Genomic DNA, 19,698 nt, shown 5'->3' with positions numbered 1-19,698 from the left:
AAAAAGAATAAAAATAATTGAGGACAGTCTCAGAGACCTCTGGGACAACATTAAATGCACCAACATTCTAATTATCGGGGTCCCAGAAGAGGAAGAGAAAAAGAAAGGTATTGAGAAATTATTTGAAGAGATTATAGTTGAAAACTTCCTTAAAATGGGAAAGGAAATAGTCAATCAAGTCCAGGAAGTGCAGCGAGTCCCATACAGGATAAATCTAAGGAGAAACAAGCCAACACACATATTAAACAAAGTATCAAAAATTTTTTTAAATACAAAGAAAACATATTAAAAGCAGCAAAAGAAAAACAAAAAGTAACATACAAGGGAATCCCCATAAGGTTAGCTACTGAACTTTCAGCAGAAACTCTTCAAGGCAGAAGGGAAAGTCAGGACATATTTAAAGTGATGAAAGGGAAAAACATAAACCAAGATTACCCAGCAAGGCTCTCATTCAGATTCGAAGGAAAAATTAAAACTTTGACAAACAAGCAAAAGCTAAGAGAATTCAGCAGCACCAAACCAGCTTTACAACAAATGCTAAAGGAACTTCTCTAGGCAGGAAACATAACAGAAGGAAAAGACTGACAATAAACCAAAACAATTAAGAAAATGGTAATAGGAACATACATATTGGTAACTACCTTAAACGTAAATGGATTAAATGCTCCAACCAAAAGACATAAACTGGACAAGTGGATAAAAAACAAGACCCGTATGTATGCTGTCTACAAGAGGCCCACTTTAGATCTAGGGACACATACAGACTAAAAGTGAAGGGATGGAAAAAGTTATTCCATGCAAATGGAAATCAAAAGAAAGCTAGGGTAGCAATTCTCATGTCAGAAAAACTGGACTTTAAAATAAAGACTATTACAAGAGACAAAGAAGGACACTACCTAATTATCAAGGGATCAATCCAAGAAGAAGATATAACAATTGTAAATATTTATGCACCCAACATAGGAGCACCTCAATACATAAGAAAAATGCTAAGAGCCTTAAAAGGGGAAATTGACAATAACACAAGCATAGAAGGGGACTTTAACACCCCACTTTCACCAATGGACAGATCATCCAAAATGAAAAAAATAAGGAAACACAAGCTTTGAATTATACAAGATGGACTTAATTTATATATATATATATATATATATATATATATATATATATATATATATACACACATATATATACACACATATACACACATATAAGACATTTTATCCAAAAACAAGAGAATACACTTTCTTCTCAAGTACTCATGGAACATTCTCCAAGATAGATCATATCTTGGGTCACAAATAAAGCCTTGGTAAATTAAAGAAAACTGAATTTGTATCAAGTATTTTTTCCGACCATAACACTATGAGACTAGGATCAATTGCAGGAAAAAAACTGTAAAAAATACAAACACATGGAGGCCAAACAATCCACTACTAAATAACCAAGAGATCACTGAAGAAATCAAAGAGGAAAAAAAATACCTATAAACAATTGACAATGAAAACAGGATGACCCAAAACCTATGGGATTCACCAAAAGCAGTTCTAAGAGGGAAGTTTACAGCAATACAATCCTACCTCAAGAAACAGGAAACATTTCAAATAAACAACCAAACATTACACCTAAAGCAACTAGAGAAAGGAGAAAAAAAAAAACCCAAAGTTAGCAGAAGGAAAGAAATCATAAAGATCACATCAGAAATAAATGAAAAAGAAATGAAGGAAACAATAGCAAAGATTAATAAAACTAAATGCTGGTTCTTTGAGAAGATAAACAAAATTGATAAACCATTATCCAGACTCATCAAGAAAAAAAGGGAGAAGACTCAAATCAATACAATTAGAAATAAAAAACGAGAAGTAACAACTGCCATGGCACAAATACAAAGGATCATGAGAGATTACTACAAGCAACTCTATGCAAATAAAATGGACAACCTGGAAGAAATGGACAAATTTTTAAAAACCACAACCTTCTACTGAACCAGGAAGAAATAGAAAATATGAACAGACCAATCACAAGCACTGAAATTGGGACTGTGATTAAAAACCTTCCAAGAAACAAAATCCCAGGACCAGATGGCTTCACAAGAAAATTCTATCAAACATTTAGAGAACAGCTAAAACCTATCCTTCTCAAAATCTTCCAAAATATACCAGAGGGAGAAACACTCCCAAACTCATTCTAGGAGGCCACCATCACCGTGATAACAAAACCAGAAAAAGATGTCACAAAGAAAGAAAACTAAAGGCCAATAACACTGATGAACATAGATGCAAAAATCCTCAGCAAAATACTAGCAAACAGAATCCCCAGCACATTAAGAGGATCATACACCATGATCAAGTGGGGTGTATCCCAGGAGTGCAAGGATTCTACAACATATTCAAATCAATCAATGTGATACAACATATTAACTAATTCAAGGAGAAAAACCATATGACCATCTCAATAGATGGAAAAAAAGCTTTGGACAAAATTCAACACCCATTTATGATAAGAACCCCACAGAAAGTAGGCATAGAGGGAACTTACCTCAACATAATAAAGGCCATATATGACAAACCCACAGCCAACATCATTCTCAATGGTCAAAAACTGAAACTGTTTCTTCTAAGATCAGGAAAAAGACAAGGTTGTCCACTCTCACCACTATTAATTAACATAGTTTTGGAAGTTTTAGCCACAGTGATCAGACAAGGAAAAGAAATAAAAGGAATCCAAATCGGAAAAGCAGAAGAAAAACTGTCACTGTTTGAAGATGACATGATACTATACATAGAGAATCCTAAAGGTGCTCCAGAAATCTACTAGGCCTAATCAATGAATTTGGTAAAGTAGCAGGATACAAAATTAATGCACAGAAATCTCTTGCATTCCTATACATTCATGATGAAAAACCTGAAAGGAAATTAAGGAAACACTCCCATTTACCATTGCAACAAAAAGAATAAAATAGCTAGGAATAAACCTACGTAAGGAGACAAGAGACCTCTATTTAGAAAACTATAGGACAATGATGAAACAACTTAAAGATGACACAAACAGATGGAGAGATATACCACGTTCTTGGATTAGGAGAATCAATATTGTGGAAATGACTGTACTACCCAAAGCAATCTACAGATTCAATGTACTCCCTATCAAACTACCAATGGCATTTTTCACAGAAGTAGAACAAAAAAATCCACAATTTGTATGCAAACACAAAAAACCCGAAATAGTGAAAGCAATCTTGAGAAAGAAAAACGGAGCTGGAGGAATCAGGCTCCCAGACTTTAGACTATATTACAAAGCTACAGTAATCAAGACAGTATGGTACTGGCACAAAAACAGAAATATAGATCAATGGAACAGGATAGAAAGCCCAGAGATAAACCCCGTCACATATGGTAACCTTATTTTTGAAAAAGGGGGCAAGAATATCCAATGAAGAATAGACAGCCTCTTCAATAAGTGGTGCTGGGAAAACTGGACAGTTACATATAAAAGAATGAAATTAGAACACTCCCTACCACCATACACAAAAATAAACTCAAAATGTATTAAAGACCTAAATGTAAGACCAGACACTATAAAACTCTTAGAGGAAAACATAGGCAGAACACTCTCTGACATAAATCACAGCAAGATCCTTTTTGACCCAACTCCTAGAGAAATGGAAATAAAAACAAAAGTAAACAAATGGTACTTAATGAAACTTAAAAGCTTTTGCACAGTAAAGGAAAACATAAACAAGACAAAAAGTCAACCCTCAGAATGGGAGAAAATATTGGCAAATGAAGCAACAGACAAATTAGTAATCTCAAAAATTTACAAGCAGCACATGTAGCTCAATATCAAGAAAACAAACAACCCAATCCAAAAATTGATTGAAGACCTAAATAGACATTTCTCCAAAGAACATATACAGATTGTCAACAAACACATGAATGGATGCTCAACATCACTAATCAGTAGAGAAATGCAAATCAAAACTACAATGAGGTATCACCTCACACCAGTCAGATGTCCATCATCAAAAGCTCTACAAATAATAAATGTTGGAGAGGATGTGGAGAAAAGGGAACCATCTTGCACTGTTGATGGGAATGTAAATTGATACAGCCACTATGGAGAACAGTATGGAAGTTCCTTAAAAAACTAAAAATAGAACTACCATACGACCCAGCAATCCCACTACTGAGCATATACCCTGAGAAAATCATAATTCAAAAAATGTCATGTATCACAGTGTTCATTGCAGCTCTATTTACAATAGCCAGGACATGTTAGCAACCTAAGTGTCCATCAACAGATGACTGAATTAAGAAGATGTGGAACATATATACAATAGAATATTACTCAGCCGAAAAGAGAAATGAAATTGAGTTATTTGTAGTGAGGTGGATGGACCTAGAGTCTGTCATGAAGAGTGAAGTCAGAAAGAGAAAAACAAATACCTTATGTTTACACATATATATGGAATCTAAAAAAGAAAATAAATGGTTCTGAAAAACTTAGAGTCCAGACAGGAATAAAGACACAGATGTAGTGAATGTAATTGAGGACATGGGGAGGTGGAAGGGTAAGCTGAAACGAAGTGAGAGAGTGTCATGGACATGTGTATATATATACTATCAAATGTAAACAAGATAGCTAGTGGGAAGCAGCTACATAGCACAGGGAGATCAGCTCAGTGCTTTCTGACCACCTAGAAGGCTGGGATAGGGAGGGTGGGAGGAAGACGCAAGAGGGAGGAGACATGGGGATATATGTACAGCTGATTCAGTTTGTTATAAAGCAGAAACTAATACAACATTGTAAAGCAATTATACTTCAATAAAGTTGTTAAAAAAAAGATATAGCCACTCTTTGCAACACACACACACACACACACAAAATTAAATATAAATGGGTCATAATCTACCAAATATGATACCTATGCTTATTTTGACAATGTAAAAAATTAACTCATTTCAGTCATCTACTAATGAAAAATCATAATGTATTTTTTCTAACCTGGAGAGTGTTTGGAGAATTATGGGACCAAATGGTGAAATATGATATCAGGTATGTTTTATCAGTGACCTATTACTGAATGCTTACCAAATGTGAAGGCTGTCTTCAGCCCTCAGGGAGATGGACAAATTCCTCATAACAAATCTAGACATTAAAATTGTATTAACTATAATTCAGCTTTGCCAATCATATGCTATATATATGGAGTGTGGGAAGCATTTTATTTAATTTTGCTTGTTTTAATTGAGGAAATCAAATGGCCATGAAAGTCTAAAGTGACAATAATTTCAATGGAGCAGACTGGTTATCTAAAACACTCAATCACAAAGCAGCATCAGGCCAGCATAGGCAATAGGTAAACTTCAAATTTAAAGAATACTGTTTCAAAGAATCTATGCATCATACAGCAGTCTCTACAATCGACCATTATGTAAAAAAATAAAAAAAAAACAAAGCCACCCACAAAAAAACACACAGCTGCCAGCATCACATTGGAATAGACAACCACAACAAAAAATAAATAAATAAATAAAAACAAATCCTATATATGAAAATATTAAAAAGGGGGAAGATAAATTTATGTGGTTGAGAAACACTTAGGATTAGAAACCAAGATGGGGGAGTAAAAGAACGTGCTCTCACTCCGTCTTCTGAGAACACCAGAATCACAACTAGCTGCTGGACAATCATCAAAACGAAAACACTGGAACTCACCAAAAAAGATACCCCACATCCAAAAACAAAGGAGAAGCCAGAATGAGATGGTAGGAGGGGTGCAATCACAGTAAAATCAAATCCCATAACTGGTGGGTTGGTGACTCACAGACTGGAGAACACTTATACCACAAAAGTCCACCCACTGGACTGAAGGATCTGAGCCCCATGTCAGGCTTCCCAACCTGGAGGTCCAGCAACAGGAGGAGGAATTCCTAGAGAATCAGACTTTGAAGGCTACTGGGATTTGATTGCAGGACTTCAACAGGACTGGGGGAAACAGAGACTCCGCTCTTGGAAGGCACACAGAAAGTAGTGTGCGCATCGGGACCCAGGGGAAGGAGCAGTGACCCCAGGGGACACTGAAACACACCAAACTGCTAGTGTTGGAGGGTCTCCTGCAGAGGTGGGGGATGGCTGTGGCTCACCGTGGGGACAAGGACACTGGCAGCAGAAGCTCTGGGAAATATTCCTTGGTGTGAGTCCTCCCAGAGTCAGCCATTAGCCCCACCAAAGAGCCCAGGTAGGCTCCAGTGTTGGGTTGCCTCAGGCCAAACAACCAACAGGGAGGGAACCCAGACCCACTCATCAGCAGTCAAGTAGATTCAAGGTTTACTGAGCTCTGCCCAGGAGAGCAACAGTCAGCTCTACCCACCACCAGTCCCTCCCATCAGGAAACTTGCACAAGCCTCTTAGATAGCCTCATCCACCAGAGGGCAGACAGCAGAAACAAGAAGAACTACAATCCTGCAGCCTGTGGAAGAAAAACCACATTCACATAAAGGTAGACAAGATGAAAAGGCAGAGGGCTAGGTACCAGATGAAGGAATAAGATAAAACTCCAGAAAAACAACTAAATGAAGTGGAGATAGGCAACCTTCCAGAAAATGAATTCAGAATAATGATAGTGAAGATGATCCAGGACCTCGGAAAAACAATGGAGGCAAAGATTGAGAAGATGCAAGAAATGTTTAACAAAGACCTAGAAGAATTAAAGAACAAACAAACAGAGATGAACAATACAATAACTGAAATGAAAACTACACTAGAAGGAAGCAATAGAACAATTACTGAGACAGAAGAACAGATAAGTGACCTGGAAGACAGAATGGTGGAATTCACTGCTGTGGAACAGAATAAAGAGAAAAGAATGAAAAGAAATGAAGACAGCCTAAGAGACCTCTGCGACAAAATTAACCACAACAACATTCGCATTATAGTGGTCCCAGAAGGAGAAGAGAGAGAGAAAGGACCCGAGAAAATATTTGAAGAGATTATAGTCAAAAACTTCCCTAACATGGGAAAGCAAATAGCCACCAAAGTCCAGGAAATGCAGAGTCCCATACAATAGGAGCCCAAGGAGAAACACACCGAGACACATAGTAATTAAATTGGCAAATATTAAAGACAAAGAAAACTTATGGAAAGCAGCAAGGGAAAAACAACAAAACTCACACAAGGTAAGTCCCATAATGTTAGCAGCTGATTTCTCAGCACAAACTGTACAAGCAAGAGGAGAGTGACATGATATACTTAAAGTGATGAAAGGGAAGAACCTACAACCAACATTACTCTACCTGGCAAGGATCTCATTCAGATTCGATGGAGAAATCAAAAGCTTTACACACAAGCAAAAGCTAAGAGAATTCAGCACCACCAAACCAGCTCTACAACAAATGCTAAAGGAACTTCTCTAAGTGGGAAACACGAGAGAAGAAAAGGACCTACAAAAACAAACCCACAACAAACAAGAAAACTGTCATAGGAACATACATATCAATAATTACATTAAACATGAATGGATTAAATGCTCCAACCAAAAGACACAGGCTGGCTTAATGGATAGAAAAACAATAACCATCTATATGCTGTCTACAAGAGACCCACTTCAGACATAGGGACACATACAGACTAAAAGGGAGGGGATGGAAAAAGATATTCCATGCAGATGGAAATCAAAAGAAAGCTGGAGTAACAATACTCATATCAGATAAAATAGACTTTCAAATAAAGAATGTTACAAGAGACAAGGAAGGACACTACATAATGATCAAGGGATCAATTCAAGAAGAGGATGTAACAATTATAAATATATATGCACCCAACACAGCAGCACCACAATACATAAGGCAACTGCAAACAGCTATAAAAGGGGATATCGACAGTAACATAATAATAGCGGGGGACTTTAACACCTCCCTTACACCAATGGACAGATCATCCAAAATGAAAATAAATATGGAAACAGAAGCTTTAAATGACACAATAGACGAGATAGATTTAATTGATATCTATAGGACATACCATCCAAAAACAGCAGGTTACATTTTCTTCTCAAGTGCGCACAGAACATTCTCCAGGATAGATCACATCTTGGGTCACAAATCAAGCCTCAGTAAAGTTAAGAAAATTGAAATCATATCAAGCATCTTTTCTGACCACAACGCCATGAGATTAGAAATCAATTACAGAGAAAAAAGACATAACAAACACAAACATATGGAGGTTAAACAATACGTTACTAAATAACCAAGAGATCACTGAAGAAATCAAAGAGGAAATCAAAAGATACCTAGAGACAAATGACGATGAAAACACGACGATCCCAAACCTATGGGATGCAGCAAAAGCAGTTCTAAGAGGGAAGTTTATCACTATACAAGCCTACCTCAAGAAACAAGAAAAATCTCAGTCTAACCTTACACCTAAGAGAACTAGAGAAAGAAGAACAAACAAAACCCAAAGTTAGCAGAAAGAAAGAAATCATAGAGATCAGAGCAGAGATAAATGAAATGGAAACAAAGAAAACAATAGCAAAGATCAATAAACCTAAAAGCTTGTTCTTTGAGAAGATAAACCAAATTGATAAACCATTAGCCAGACTCATCAAGAAAAAGAGGGAGAGGACTCAAATCAATAAAATTTGAAATGAGAAAGAAGTTACAACAGACACCGCAGAAATACAAAGCATCCTAAGAGACTACTATAAGCAACTCTATGCCAATAAAATGGACAACCTGGAAGAAATAGACAAATTCTTAGAAAGGTGTAGCCTTCCAAGACTGAACCAGGAAGAAATAGAAAGTAGGAACAGACCAATCACAAGTAATGAAACTGAAACGGTGATTAAAAATCTTCCAACAAACAAAAGTCCAGGACCAGATGGCTTCACAGGTGAATTCTATCAAACATTTAGACAAGAGCTAACACCCATCCTTCTCAAACTCTTCCAAAACATTGCAGAGTAAGGAACACTCCCATACTCATTCTATGAGGTCACCATCACACTGATAACAAAACCAGACAAAGATACTACAAAAAAAGAAAATTACAGACCAATATCACTGATGAATATAGATGCAAAAATCCTCAACAAAATACTAGCAGACAGATTCCAACAACACATTAAAGGATCATACACCATGATCAAGTGGGATTCATCCCAGGGATGCAAGGATTCTTCAATATATGTAAATCAATCAGTGTGATAAACCATATTAACAAATTGAAGAACAAAAACCATATGATCATCTCAATAGATGCAGAAAAAGCTTTTGACAAAATTCAACACGCATTTATGATAAAAACTCTCCAGAAAGTGGCATAGAGTGAACCTAATTCAACATAATAAATGCAATATACAACAAACCCACAGCAAACATCATTCTCAATGGTGAAAAACTGAAATCATTTCCTCTTAGATTAGGAACAAGACAAGGATGTCCACTCTCACCACTATTATTCAACATAGTTTTGGAATTCCTAGCCATGGCAATGAGAGAAGAAAAAGAAATGAAAGGAACACAAATTGGAAAAGAAGAAGTAAAACTGTCACTGTTTGCACATGACATGATACTATGTATAGAGAATCCTAAAGATGCCACCAGAAAACTACTAGAGGTAATCAATTAATTTGGTAAAGTTGCAGGATACAAAATTAATGCACAGAAATTTCTTGCATTCCTATACATTAATGATGAAAAATCTGAAAGAGAAATTAAGGAAACACTCCTATTTACCATAGCAACAAAAATAATAAACTACCTTGGAATAAACCTACCTAGGGAGACAAAAGACCTGTATGCAGAAAACTATAAGACACTGATGAAAGAAATGAAAGATGATAGCAACAGATGGAGAGATATACCATGTTCTTGGATTGGAAGAATCAATATTTTGAAAATGACTATACTACCCAAAGCAATCTACAGATTCAATGCAATCCCTATCAAATTACCAATGGCATTTTTTATGGAACTAGGACAAAAAAATCTTAAAATTTGTATGGAGACACAGAAGACTCCGAATAGCCAAAACAGTCTTGAGGGAAAAAAACGGAGCTGGAGGAGTCAGACTCCCTGACTTCAGACTATACTACAAAGCTACAGTAATCAAGACAATATGGTACTGGCACAAAAACAGAAACATAGATCAATGGAAAAAGATAGAGAGCCCAGAGATAAACCCACGCACCTATGGTCAACTAATCTATGACAAAGGTGCCAAGGATATACAATGGAGAAAAGACAGTCTCTTCAATAAGTGGTGCTGGGAAAACTGGACAGCTACATGTAAAAGAATGAAATTAGAACAATCCCTAACACCATACACAAAAATAAACTCAAAATGGATTAGAGACCTAAATGTAAGAACAGACACTATAAAACTCTTAGAGGAAAACATAGGAAGAACTCTCTCTGACATAAATCACAGCAAGATCTTTTTTGACCCACCTCCTACAGTAATGAAAGTAAAAACAAAAATAAACAAATGGGACCTAATAGAACTTCAAAGCTTTTGCACAGAAAAGGAAACAATAAGATGAAAAGAGAACCCTCAGAATGGGAGAAAATATTTGCAAACAAATGAACGGACAAAAGATTAATATCCAAAATATATAAACAGCTCATGCAGCTCAATATTAAAAAAACAAAAACCTAATCCAAAACTGGGCAGAAGACCTAAATAGATATTTTTCCAAAGAAGAGATACAGATGGCCAGGAAGCACATGAAAAGCTGCTCAACATCACTAATTATTAGAGAAATGCAAATCAAAACTACAATAAGGTATCACCTCACACTGGTCAGAATGGCCATCATCAAAATCTACAAACAGTAAATGCTGGAGAGGGTGTGGAGAAAAGGGAACCCTCTTGCACTGTTGGTGGGAATGTAAATTGATACAGCCACTGTGGAGAACAGTATGGAGGTTCCTTAAAAAACTAAAAATAGAATTACCATATTACCCAGCAATCCCAGTACTGGGCATATACCCAGATAGAACCATAATTCAAAATACACATGCACCCCAATGTTCATTGCAGCACTATTTACAATAGCCAGGTCATGGAAGCAACCTAAATGCACATCGACAGATGAATGGATAAAGAAGATGTGGTACATATATACAATGGAATATTACACAGCCATAAAAAGGAACGAAATCGGGTGATTTGTTGAGAATTGGATGGATCTAAAGACTGTTATACAGAGTGAAGTAAGTCAGAAAGAGAAAAACAAATATCGTATATTAACACATATATGTGGAACCTAGAAAAATGGTACAGATGAACCAGTTTGCAGGGCAGAAATTGAGACACAGATGTAGAGAACAAACATATGGACACCAAAGGGGGGGAAAGCGGCAGGGTTTGGGTGTGGGTGTGTTATGAATTGGGCGATTGGGATTGACACGTATACACTGATGTGTATAAAATTGATGAGTAATAAGGACCTGCTGTATAAAAGAATAAAGTAAAATTCGAAAATTAAAAAAAAAAAAACCCAACACTCACAATGACCCCAACTCTGGCCACATACTAAGCCCTGACACCTGGCACAGGGTGAGGTTTAACCCCAGTGGCAGACAAGCCCTAAATCTTAGTAGCCCCTGGACATATGCTCAGGCCCCAAATTCTCCCATGAACCCAGTCTTTCATGTGGAAAATTAAACCTCTCTAGCCCTGCTACAGTTCCCAAACTTAGCCCTACTCTCCAAAACTTTCCCTACAAAAAACCCACTGGGTTTTCTAAAGATTCTTACTACTAGAATCTAGAGGCACAAGAAAACAGATGGACTAAACAGATGGGAAAGGCCCCCGAGTGGTAAGCTTGTTGATGCTGGAAGGTCCCTTAGAGAGCATCCCACCTCATCCCCTCATTTTACAGCCAGGCCCAGAGAAGTTAATAAGTAACTTGCTCAAGGTCACACAGTGAGTCCACAGCAGAACCAGAATGGGAACCCAGGCCTCCTCTCAATCCAGTGCTCTCTCTGTCCTGCCTCCCTCAGAGAGAGTAGGGAGCATCACTCATCTGGTAAAACAGCTCCCAGAATTTCCTTTGGGAACCCACTTTTCCCCTGTTCTCTACCCAGGATTTTGGTCAAATCCAATCCACGCAGCACCAAGTATTCCCATGGCCCTGTGATCAGTTATGGGCTAGACTCAGGAGCCAGGTGAGGCAAGGCAAAATAATTTTAAAATAAAATAAAATTTATATGGTTAGTGTTTCTTATCACCCAGATCATTTAACTGACACAAAATGAATATTTGAACTCTCACACAGCAGAAATACATAATGTTTTAAGGACCAATAACTCAGGCCACAAATTAAATCAAATCCTTGGAAGTGATTCTAGGTTCCTTATTCTGCAAAACTTTAGATTCCCCTTTCTAGCCATTGAAGTTGACTGCCTAATGTAAATCACATTAACATCGAGCACTATATTTTTACTGTCTTTCCATTAAAACTGTACTTCTTGGCTCATTTTTTAAGATTAATTTTTATTGGAATATAGTTGATTTACAATGCTGTGTTAGTTTCTGCTGTACAGCAAAGTGAATCAGTTATACATATACATACATCGACTACTTTTTAGATTCTTTTCCCATATAGGTCATTACAGAGTATCGAGTAGAGTTCCCTGTGCTATACAGTAGGTTCTTATTAGTTATCTATTTTATATATAGTAGTGTGTATATGTCAATCACAATCTCCCAATTTATCCCTCCCCCCTTCCCCTTTGGTAACCATAAGTTTGTTTTCTACATCTGTGACTCTGTTTTGTAAATAAGTTCTTTTGTACCATCATTTTTTTAATTAAATTTAGAAAGGTAAATATTTAGCAATAACCCTATGTATATGTCTATGTGTTTACATTGGCTACACATGTACACATACATACATACACACACACATTTTTTTCCCTCCTGTGTTGTGGGGCATGGTATTTCTCTGTTAATTTATTAATACTGAAATGCACACTTCCCCATTGCCTTTGTATTTCCTTACACTCTATTGTTCATAAACTAACAACATAAATATTACTATGCCTTAGCGCATATGATCTGCAGATAAAGCTCTAGATGATTTTGATAGAAGTTTACATTTAATTACATTCAAAATTAACATAAAAGTTATTATGTAAATTACAAAAGCTAAAATGACAACATTTTACCTCCCATCTTGTTAATCAGAACTGAGATTATTGTTATAACGTCAGTATCTGCAGAGAAAGTTGATTTTTACATAGGACAATTCAAAGGAGAGTCTTGGACAAACCCAATTTTAATCTCTCTGCTGGTTCCTATCTGAGAAAAATTCACTTTAACCGGTTTCAGGGGGAAAATAAAGACATGAAGGATGATTTTATCCACAACTAAATAAGAAAAGAACAGTGCTTGCCTTATTTTCCACTTCTTTGCATCTACACAATACACAACTGGCCTAACATGAGGCACACTGGGTCATTAAGCCTTGATTCTGCTACTTGTTAGTTTTATGGCCTAGTATAAATCATAATAACCTCTACAGGTCTCAGTAGACTTATCTATACAATGAAGGTATTATAGAATACTATCTCTGAGGCTCCTTCCAGGTTTAAACAAAATCTACAATTCTATGAAAATATCTACAGAAATGATAATCAAAATAACAACATCGATGGGGATGTCTACTTTAGTCAGACCCTCCCTAAAATCTTAAGAACTCTCTTCTGTATAACTAGATCTTGTAAAATGAGAGACTAGGATTGCAGGCCTTGCATAGAATGACCTAATAGCTAAGCAGTCTTTTAAACTAGTTAGAAATTTCTGAAATAATTTACATGCAATCCTTTTTGAAAGCCAGGAAATAGATTTTAAATGACCTCAGTTTATCCTTTTAGTTAAATGTTTTCTCATTAGATCTCCTTTCTACCCTAAAGTTGAAGACAGTCTTATTTAATTCAGTGGATTCTATATTTAAATAATCCAGTTACTCATATACTGGTAATAAAAATTTCATCCATTACATTTAAAATGCATAAATTTCATGGCATGCAAATTATGCCCCAATAAAGTTGTTAAAAAAAACTTTATGGATAAGAATTTCTGGCAAGAAAATCTGGCCTATATTTTGAACTGTTGCCGTTTTATTAATAATTGAATTTGCTTATTAACTTACCTAAATACATTTCTTTGATAGATTTTCTCCTTTCATATTATTCTCTTTCCTTATAGTCTAAAAATGTAGCTTAATAAGTTAACATGGGTACTTACTTGGCAAGAATCTGCTTCTCCCTCTTCCATTGGCTCATCAACCATTTTAAGACCATTCACCTGAAAAATATTGTTCAAAAACTGAAGTTCAAGAGTAATAGAACAAGAGTAGTAACTAAGAAAAATATAACCCTAGGCACTGCCCTTCACAATTTAACAAGATCCACACTTACTGAAACACAAAAGGACAAAGGACACATAGAAGGTACTTAAAAAAGGAACATTATTAATATGATTTCCAGATTGTCTTTGAAAATCCTTGAATTTCAGAGCTGTGTATTTCATTTCATATTGTTTAGAGCTTTGCTATGGTGAATGAACATATACTGAACATATGACCTGTATACATTCACTAGGACTGTCCCAAACCAAATATATATGAGACAGGAAAAATACCACAGAGGAAATTTATTGTGAGGATATATTCAAAGCAAATTAGGATGGGAAGAGTTTCATATAATTGCACTGTTGTGAATTCCTTTCCTTTCGATCAGTTCAATTAAAATTTGAGTTACTCTACAGAAGAAATAAACTATAGGAGAAAAATATAAATGGCCATGGAAACAAAATTATTTCAAAATACAAAGCTTAGTGTATAATACTACTCTTCAAGCAATACTTCAGGAATGAGTAAGCATAGAGAACTTAGATCAAGGGTCTGCAAGCTGTAGCCCATGGGCCAAATCTGGCCCACTGTTTTTATAAATAATATTTAACTGGAACACAGACACATCCATTTGTTTCCATGTTATCTATGGCCGCTTTCTCACTTCAACAGCAGAGTTGAACAGTTGACAGAGAACCTATGCCTGCAAAGCCTAAAATATTTACTGTTTGGCCCTTTACAGAAAAAGTCTGCCAACCACTGATTTAAAATGTTTGAAAATTAAGCAACAGCAAGATGGTCTAAAAAATAATTTTTACCACTGTCTATTTATGAGTCCACAGAAAATTTTTTAAATATTAAAAAAGAAAGAGAGAAGAAAAAAGTAAATTAAATAGAGCTTCTGACGACAGCCAAGATGGAATAAGACCATCTCTCCTCTGATTATTAACTAAAAACTTTGGACAAAACACAAAAAGCAACTACCTGAGGACTCTGAAAACTAAATAATAGCAAGCAGATTAGGAAGGGAAATCAAAATTTGAATAGTAACTAGTACTCTGGTGAGTTTCTTGGGTTTATTTTTCACCTTTATCTCTTGATTTTGAACCAAGGAGAGACTGAGTCATGGAACACCTGTATGAACAAAATTTCCAAGAGAAATCCCACTTCCTAAACAGAGGACCAGAAAAAGACACACTTTTAAGCTGGTGAGCATAATGAGAACCCTACGTTTTCTTTCTTTCCCACTTTTTTCCCCTTTTTTGACTGCTATTCCTGCTCCAAGGCAAGCCTCATTCATGAGAAAACCTCTCTCTCTGGTCAGAGGAACCAGAAAAAGAGGCTCGTATAAGAATAGTATGGGGAGTAATCCCTGTTGTTGTTTTTTTCACTCTCTCCTTCACTTCACCCCAACAGGCAGCCCCAACAGTGCAAAGCTATGTAACAGCATGAAAGGCTAAGACTATGCAAGAAATTCAAATTTCTGGTCAGAGGAAGACGAATAAAAGGTCCATGTCAACTGGAGAATCCGTAGAGGAAATCATGGAGGAGATCAAATGGGAAAAGGATATTCCCTAATTCTGTGTATGAACAGACACAGTCCTGGCCTCAACAGCAAACTGCACATGTGTAGAATAGAACCAAAGAAGTCTAAAACAGGCTTTGAAAATGGAACTGCAATATCAATCACTGCTCAAGTCTCAGACTAAACCACTGACTTAGCACAGGCACTAAGTGGCAAATGCAGGGTGCTGACCCAAACACTCTGAAAACATATTTAACATTGGAACCAACATCCAAAAGGGAGAGATAAAACTTGGGAGTCTGAACCTAACCACACAGACTGTCTGCTGAAACAATCAAAATCAGCAGGTATCAATTCCAGGACAACTCCAATGTTGAAATAGCTAACAAGGACTTTAAGCAGTTATTATAACTATGCTCTTTTGGGTGAAAATAAATACACTTGAATGGGAAGATTAAAAGTTATAGACAGAGAAAAAGAAATTATAAAAAATCAAATGTAAATAACTTTAAAACTAAAAATTACAATGTATGAAATATTTTTAAAATGCTGGATGGGCTCAATAAAAGAATGGAGATGGCAGAGGAAATCATAAATGAAGACAGATCAATAGAAATTAACCAATATGAAGAAGAGAGTGAAAATTATTAAAAGCAAATGAACAGAGTCTTAGAGACACGTGGAACAATATCAGAAGATCTAAAATCTATGTCATTAACATCACAGAAAAAATTAAATAAATAATGGCAATTCAATTCACATAAAATGTTAAGAGGAAAGTCTGTAGAGACAGAAGGTAAATCAGTGGTTCCTTAGGGCTGGGGGATGGGGAGATGGGGGTGATAGCTAAAACTATAGTAAAAGCTTTCTATTTGATGTGACAAAGAAGTTCTAAAATTGATTGTGGTGATAGTTGTACATATTTGTGAACTGTATACTAAGTATACACAAGGTTGTCCATTTTAAAAGGGTGAATTATGTGATATGTGAATTATGCTTCAATAAAGCTATTTTTTTAAAAAAAAGGCTGAGAATTTCCCAAATTTGGTGAAAACTATAAATTTACAGTTTTAAGAAGCTCAGTGAAACCCAAAAGGTATAAAATTAAAGAAAGCCACCTCAAGACATACCTGAATTAAACTACTCTAAATCAAAAGAAAAAAGGAAGAAGTTTTGAAAGTAATGAGAGAAAAACACATTACATAGACATCAACTTAAATAACTGCAGACTTCTTATGAGAAATCATGGAGGTCAGAAACCAGTAAGAGAATATTTACCTGAGATAAATGGAAACTTATGTTAACATAAAAATCTCTATACATGAATGTGTATAGCAGCTTTGTTCATAACTTTTTTGGAAACATTCCAGATGTCCTTCAATGTGGAGAAAGAATAGAATACTACTCAATAAAAAGGAAAAGACTATTGATACTTGTAACAACATGGATAAATTTTAAATGCATTGTGATGACAAAGAATCCAAACCCAAAAGGCTAAATATTGTATGATTACATGTATATGAGACTGAAAAATGCTATAGGGAAAGAATTCATATCACTGGTTTCCAGGGGAAGGGGAGAGAGGAAGGCGGAATACTATCCAGCAATGAAAAGGAATTATCTATTGATATATTCAACAACATGGGTGAATCTCAAATACATTATATAGTAAATGGGAAAAAACAGCCTTAAAAGGCTACATACTGTATGATTCCATTTATAGGACATTCTTGAAAAGGTAAAACTATAAGGCATGGAGAATGGATTAGCAGTTGTCAGAGGTTAGGCCCAGGGGTAGGCACCAATGGGAATCACGGGGGGTGGCGGGGGGGAATGATGGGACTAATCTATACCTTGATTGTGGTGGTGGTTACACAACTCTACGTATTTGTCCAAGCTCAGAACCTTACATGAAAAAGAGTGAATTTTACTGTAGGTAAATTTTAAAATTAACTTATTAAATAGTAATTTACCCTGCATTATTTACTTGGCTAGCATCTTTCTTCTAAAATCTCAACAAGAACCAAATAAATGATGGTTCATCACCAATTATGTCCTTATCTTACTTGACCTTGCTGTAGCATGTCACAGTTGACCAACCACTGTCTTCTATTTGCGTTTTTGTGATACCATACTTTAATTTTCTTTTACTCCAATTTCTTTGCTCTTTTCAGTATCCTTGAAACATTGTAGATCCTCAGGAAATGGACTTGGCTCACCTTCTCACCTCGCTCCTCATTCTTTCCCCAAATAGCTAATTTACTGACATGACTAACATTTACTCAGACACTACTCTTCTGAGCTCCTGATCCATATAACGAACTGCCTATTTGACATTTCCACTTGCTCATCTCACATGTCTCAAAAATAACCAATACAAAAACAAATTAGTGATCTCCCCCACACACACACATAAATCTGCTTTCCCCCAGGGTTCCCGATTTCAATAAACAGCACCACTATTTATCATCTTAACTCAAAAGCACATATAGACTATGTGGAATGAAAAAAACACGGTAATGAAATCATCACTAGCATATAGGAAAAGGCACATTCAGCAAGAGAGTCCACAAACCAATATTAAGACAGAAATACTGAAATTTCAGAATACTGAAATTTTACTACAAAATGGCTCTCAGGACTATCTGTAGAAAAAGGTAATACTGCTTTCCTCTGTTACCTCAGTTACTGGTTACTTCCAATTCATACCATCTTATGATTAATTTAGCATGAAGCATAAGAATATTCATTCCTATAAAGGACCTCAGTATTCAGTGATATTTACTATAAATTAAGTCATTTTTACCTGCATGAAAACAAAAACATTTTCAGAATTCTCTGGGATGATAAATCTTTATTTCAAAAATAAAATTTATAATTTGAAAAAGCAGGCAGATAGGCTGTTTTCCCCAATTAAGTGCCAAATAGGGAAGAAAAAAATTCCTACATAAGATTCTGAAAAGCTTATCAACAATTATAAAGATAGTAATAATTTACTCAAATACTCAAACCCAAGTGAACACCCTCTCATATCAGAGCCTAGTGGAGAATTCTTTTAAATTATTTTCATCCTCTCAGAAAATAATTAAATAGATCACTTTAAAAGATTCTGGACAAATAGAAATACTAAACTGAGTCAAAGTACTCACCTGATCTCAGAAAATCATATAGGTCACCCCAAAACTATCATTTTCTTACTGCTAATGACAAAAGCAGCTCATCATGGAAAATTAAACTGAGAAAAAATATTTTCCCTTCAGATCCTTAGAATTGGAGGTGGTGTGGGAAATGAACACATAAGTGCACAGAGTTTTGTAAAAAGACTGCAATCTGGCCATGCTAACACTATTAAGCATACATCTGTTTCTCAGTGTCAAACTCAAGAAGCTCATGACTTGGTGTTGACAGATATACTGAAGAAAGAAGTAGAGAGATAAACAAGCAAGGAAGAACAAGGTACAAGGTAAGTGAGAAGTATGGGTGATGTAAATCATTAACAAAACATACCTAGGACACCAGTATTCACAACAAATTTGATAGTATTATAAACTTTCAAGTAGTCTCCAGGATCCCCAAATTCCACCCAGTAGACAAAAGTCCTATATTTATATAGTACCTAATGTTAAAAATGTTTAAGAAGTTCACATATAAAGAAAATGTTCTCTCTCAAATAAGCTTCATGTTTACAGGTTAGTTGCTAAAAGATTCAGAAACAAGAGTTCTTCAATTATTTTCACTTCATTTAAATAGCTACAGCAAATCAGATCTAAATTTGGAGGTGGGTCCACATCTGCCTAAAACAAAGGTCTTT

The 19,698-nt window shown here is 35.8% G+C and overlaps 1 protein-coding gene across 1 annotated transcript in view; it reads right to left on the bottom strand.

The window, feature by feature from the left end:
- RPS6KA6 (ribosomal protein S6 kinase A6) overlaps positions 1-19,698 on the bottom strand; it is a 167,663-nt gene that overhangs the window by 121,549 nt on the left and 26,416 nt on the right. The window contains exon 2 of the mRNA XM_060002470.1: positions 14,257-14,316. Coding sequence (XP_059858453.1) covers positions 14,257-14,316 — 60 coding nt within the window. The remainder of the gene's footprint in view (positions 1-14,256; positions 14,317-19,698) is intronic.

Source organism: Delphinus delphis, chromosome X, assembly GCF_949987515.2.
Source record: "Delphinus delphis chromosome X, mDelDel1.2, whole genome shotgun sequence".
In the NCBI taxonomy this organism is placed as follows: domain Eukaryota; kingdom Metazoa; phylum Chordata; class Mammalia; order Artiodactyla; family Delphinidae; genus Delphinus; species Delphinus delphis.
Note: the sequence above shows the minus strand (reverse complement) of the source record. Positions and strands in the feature narration are given on the sequence as shown.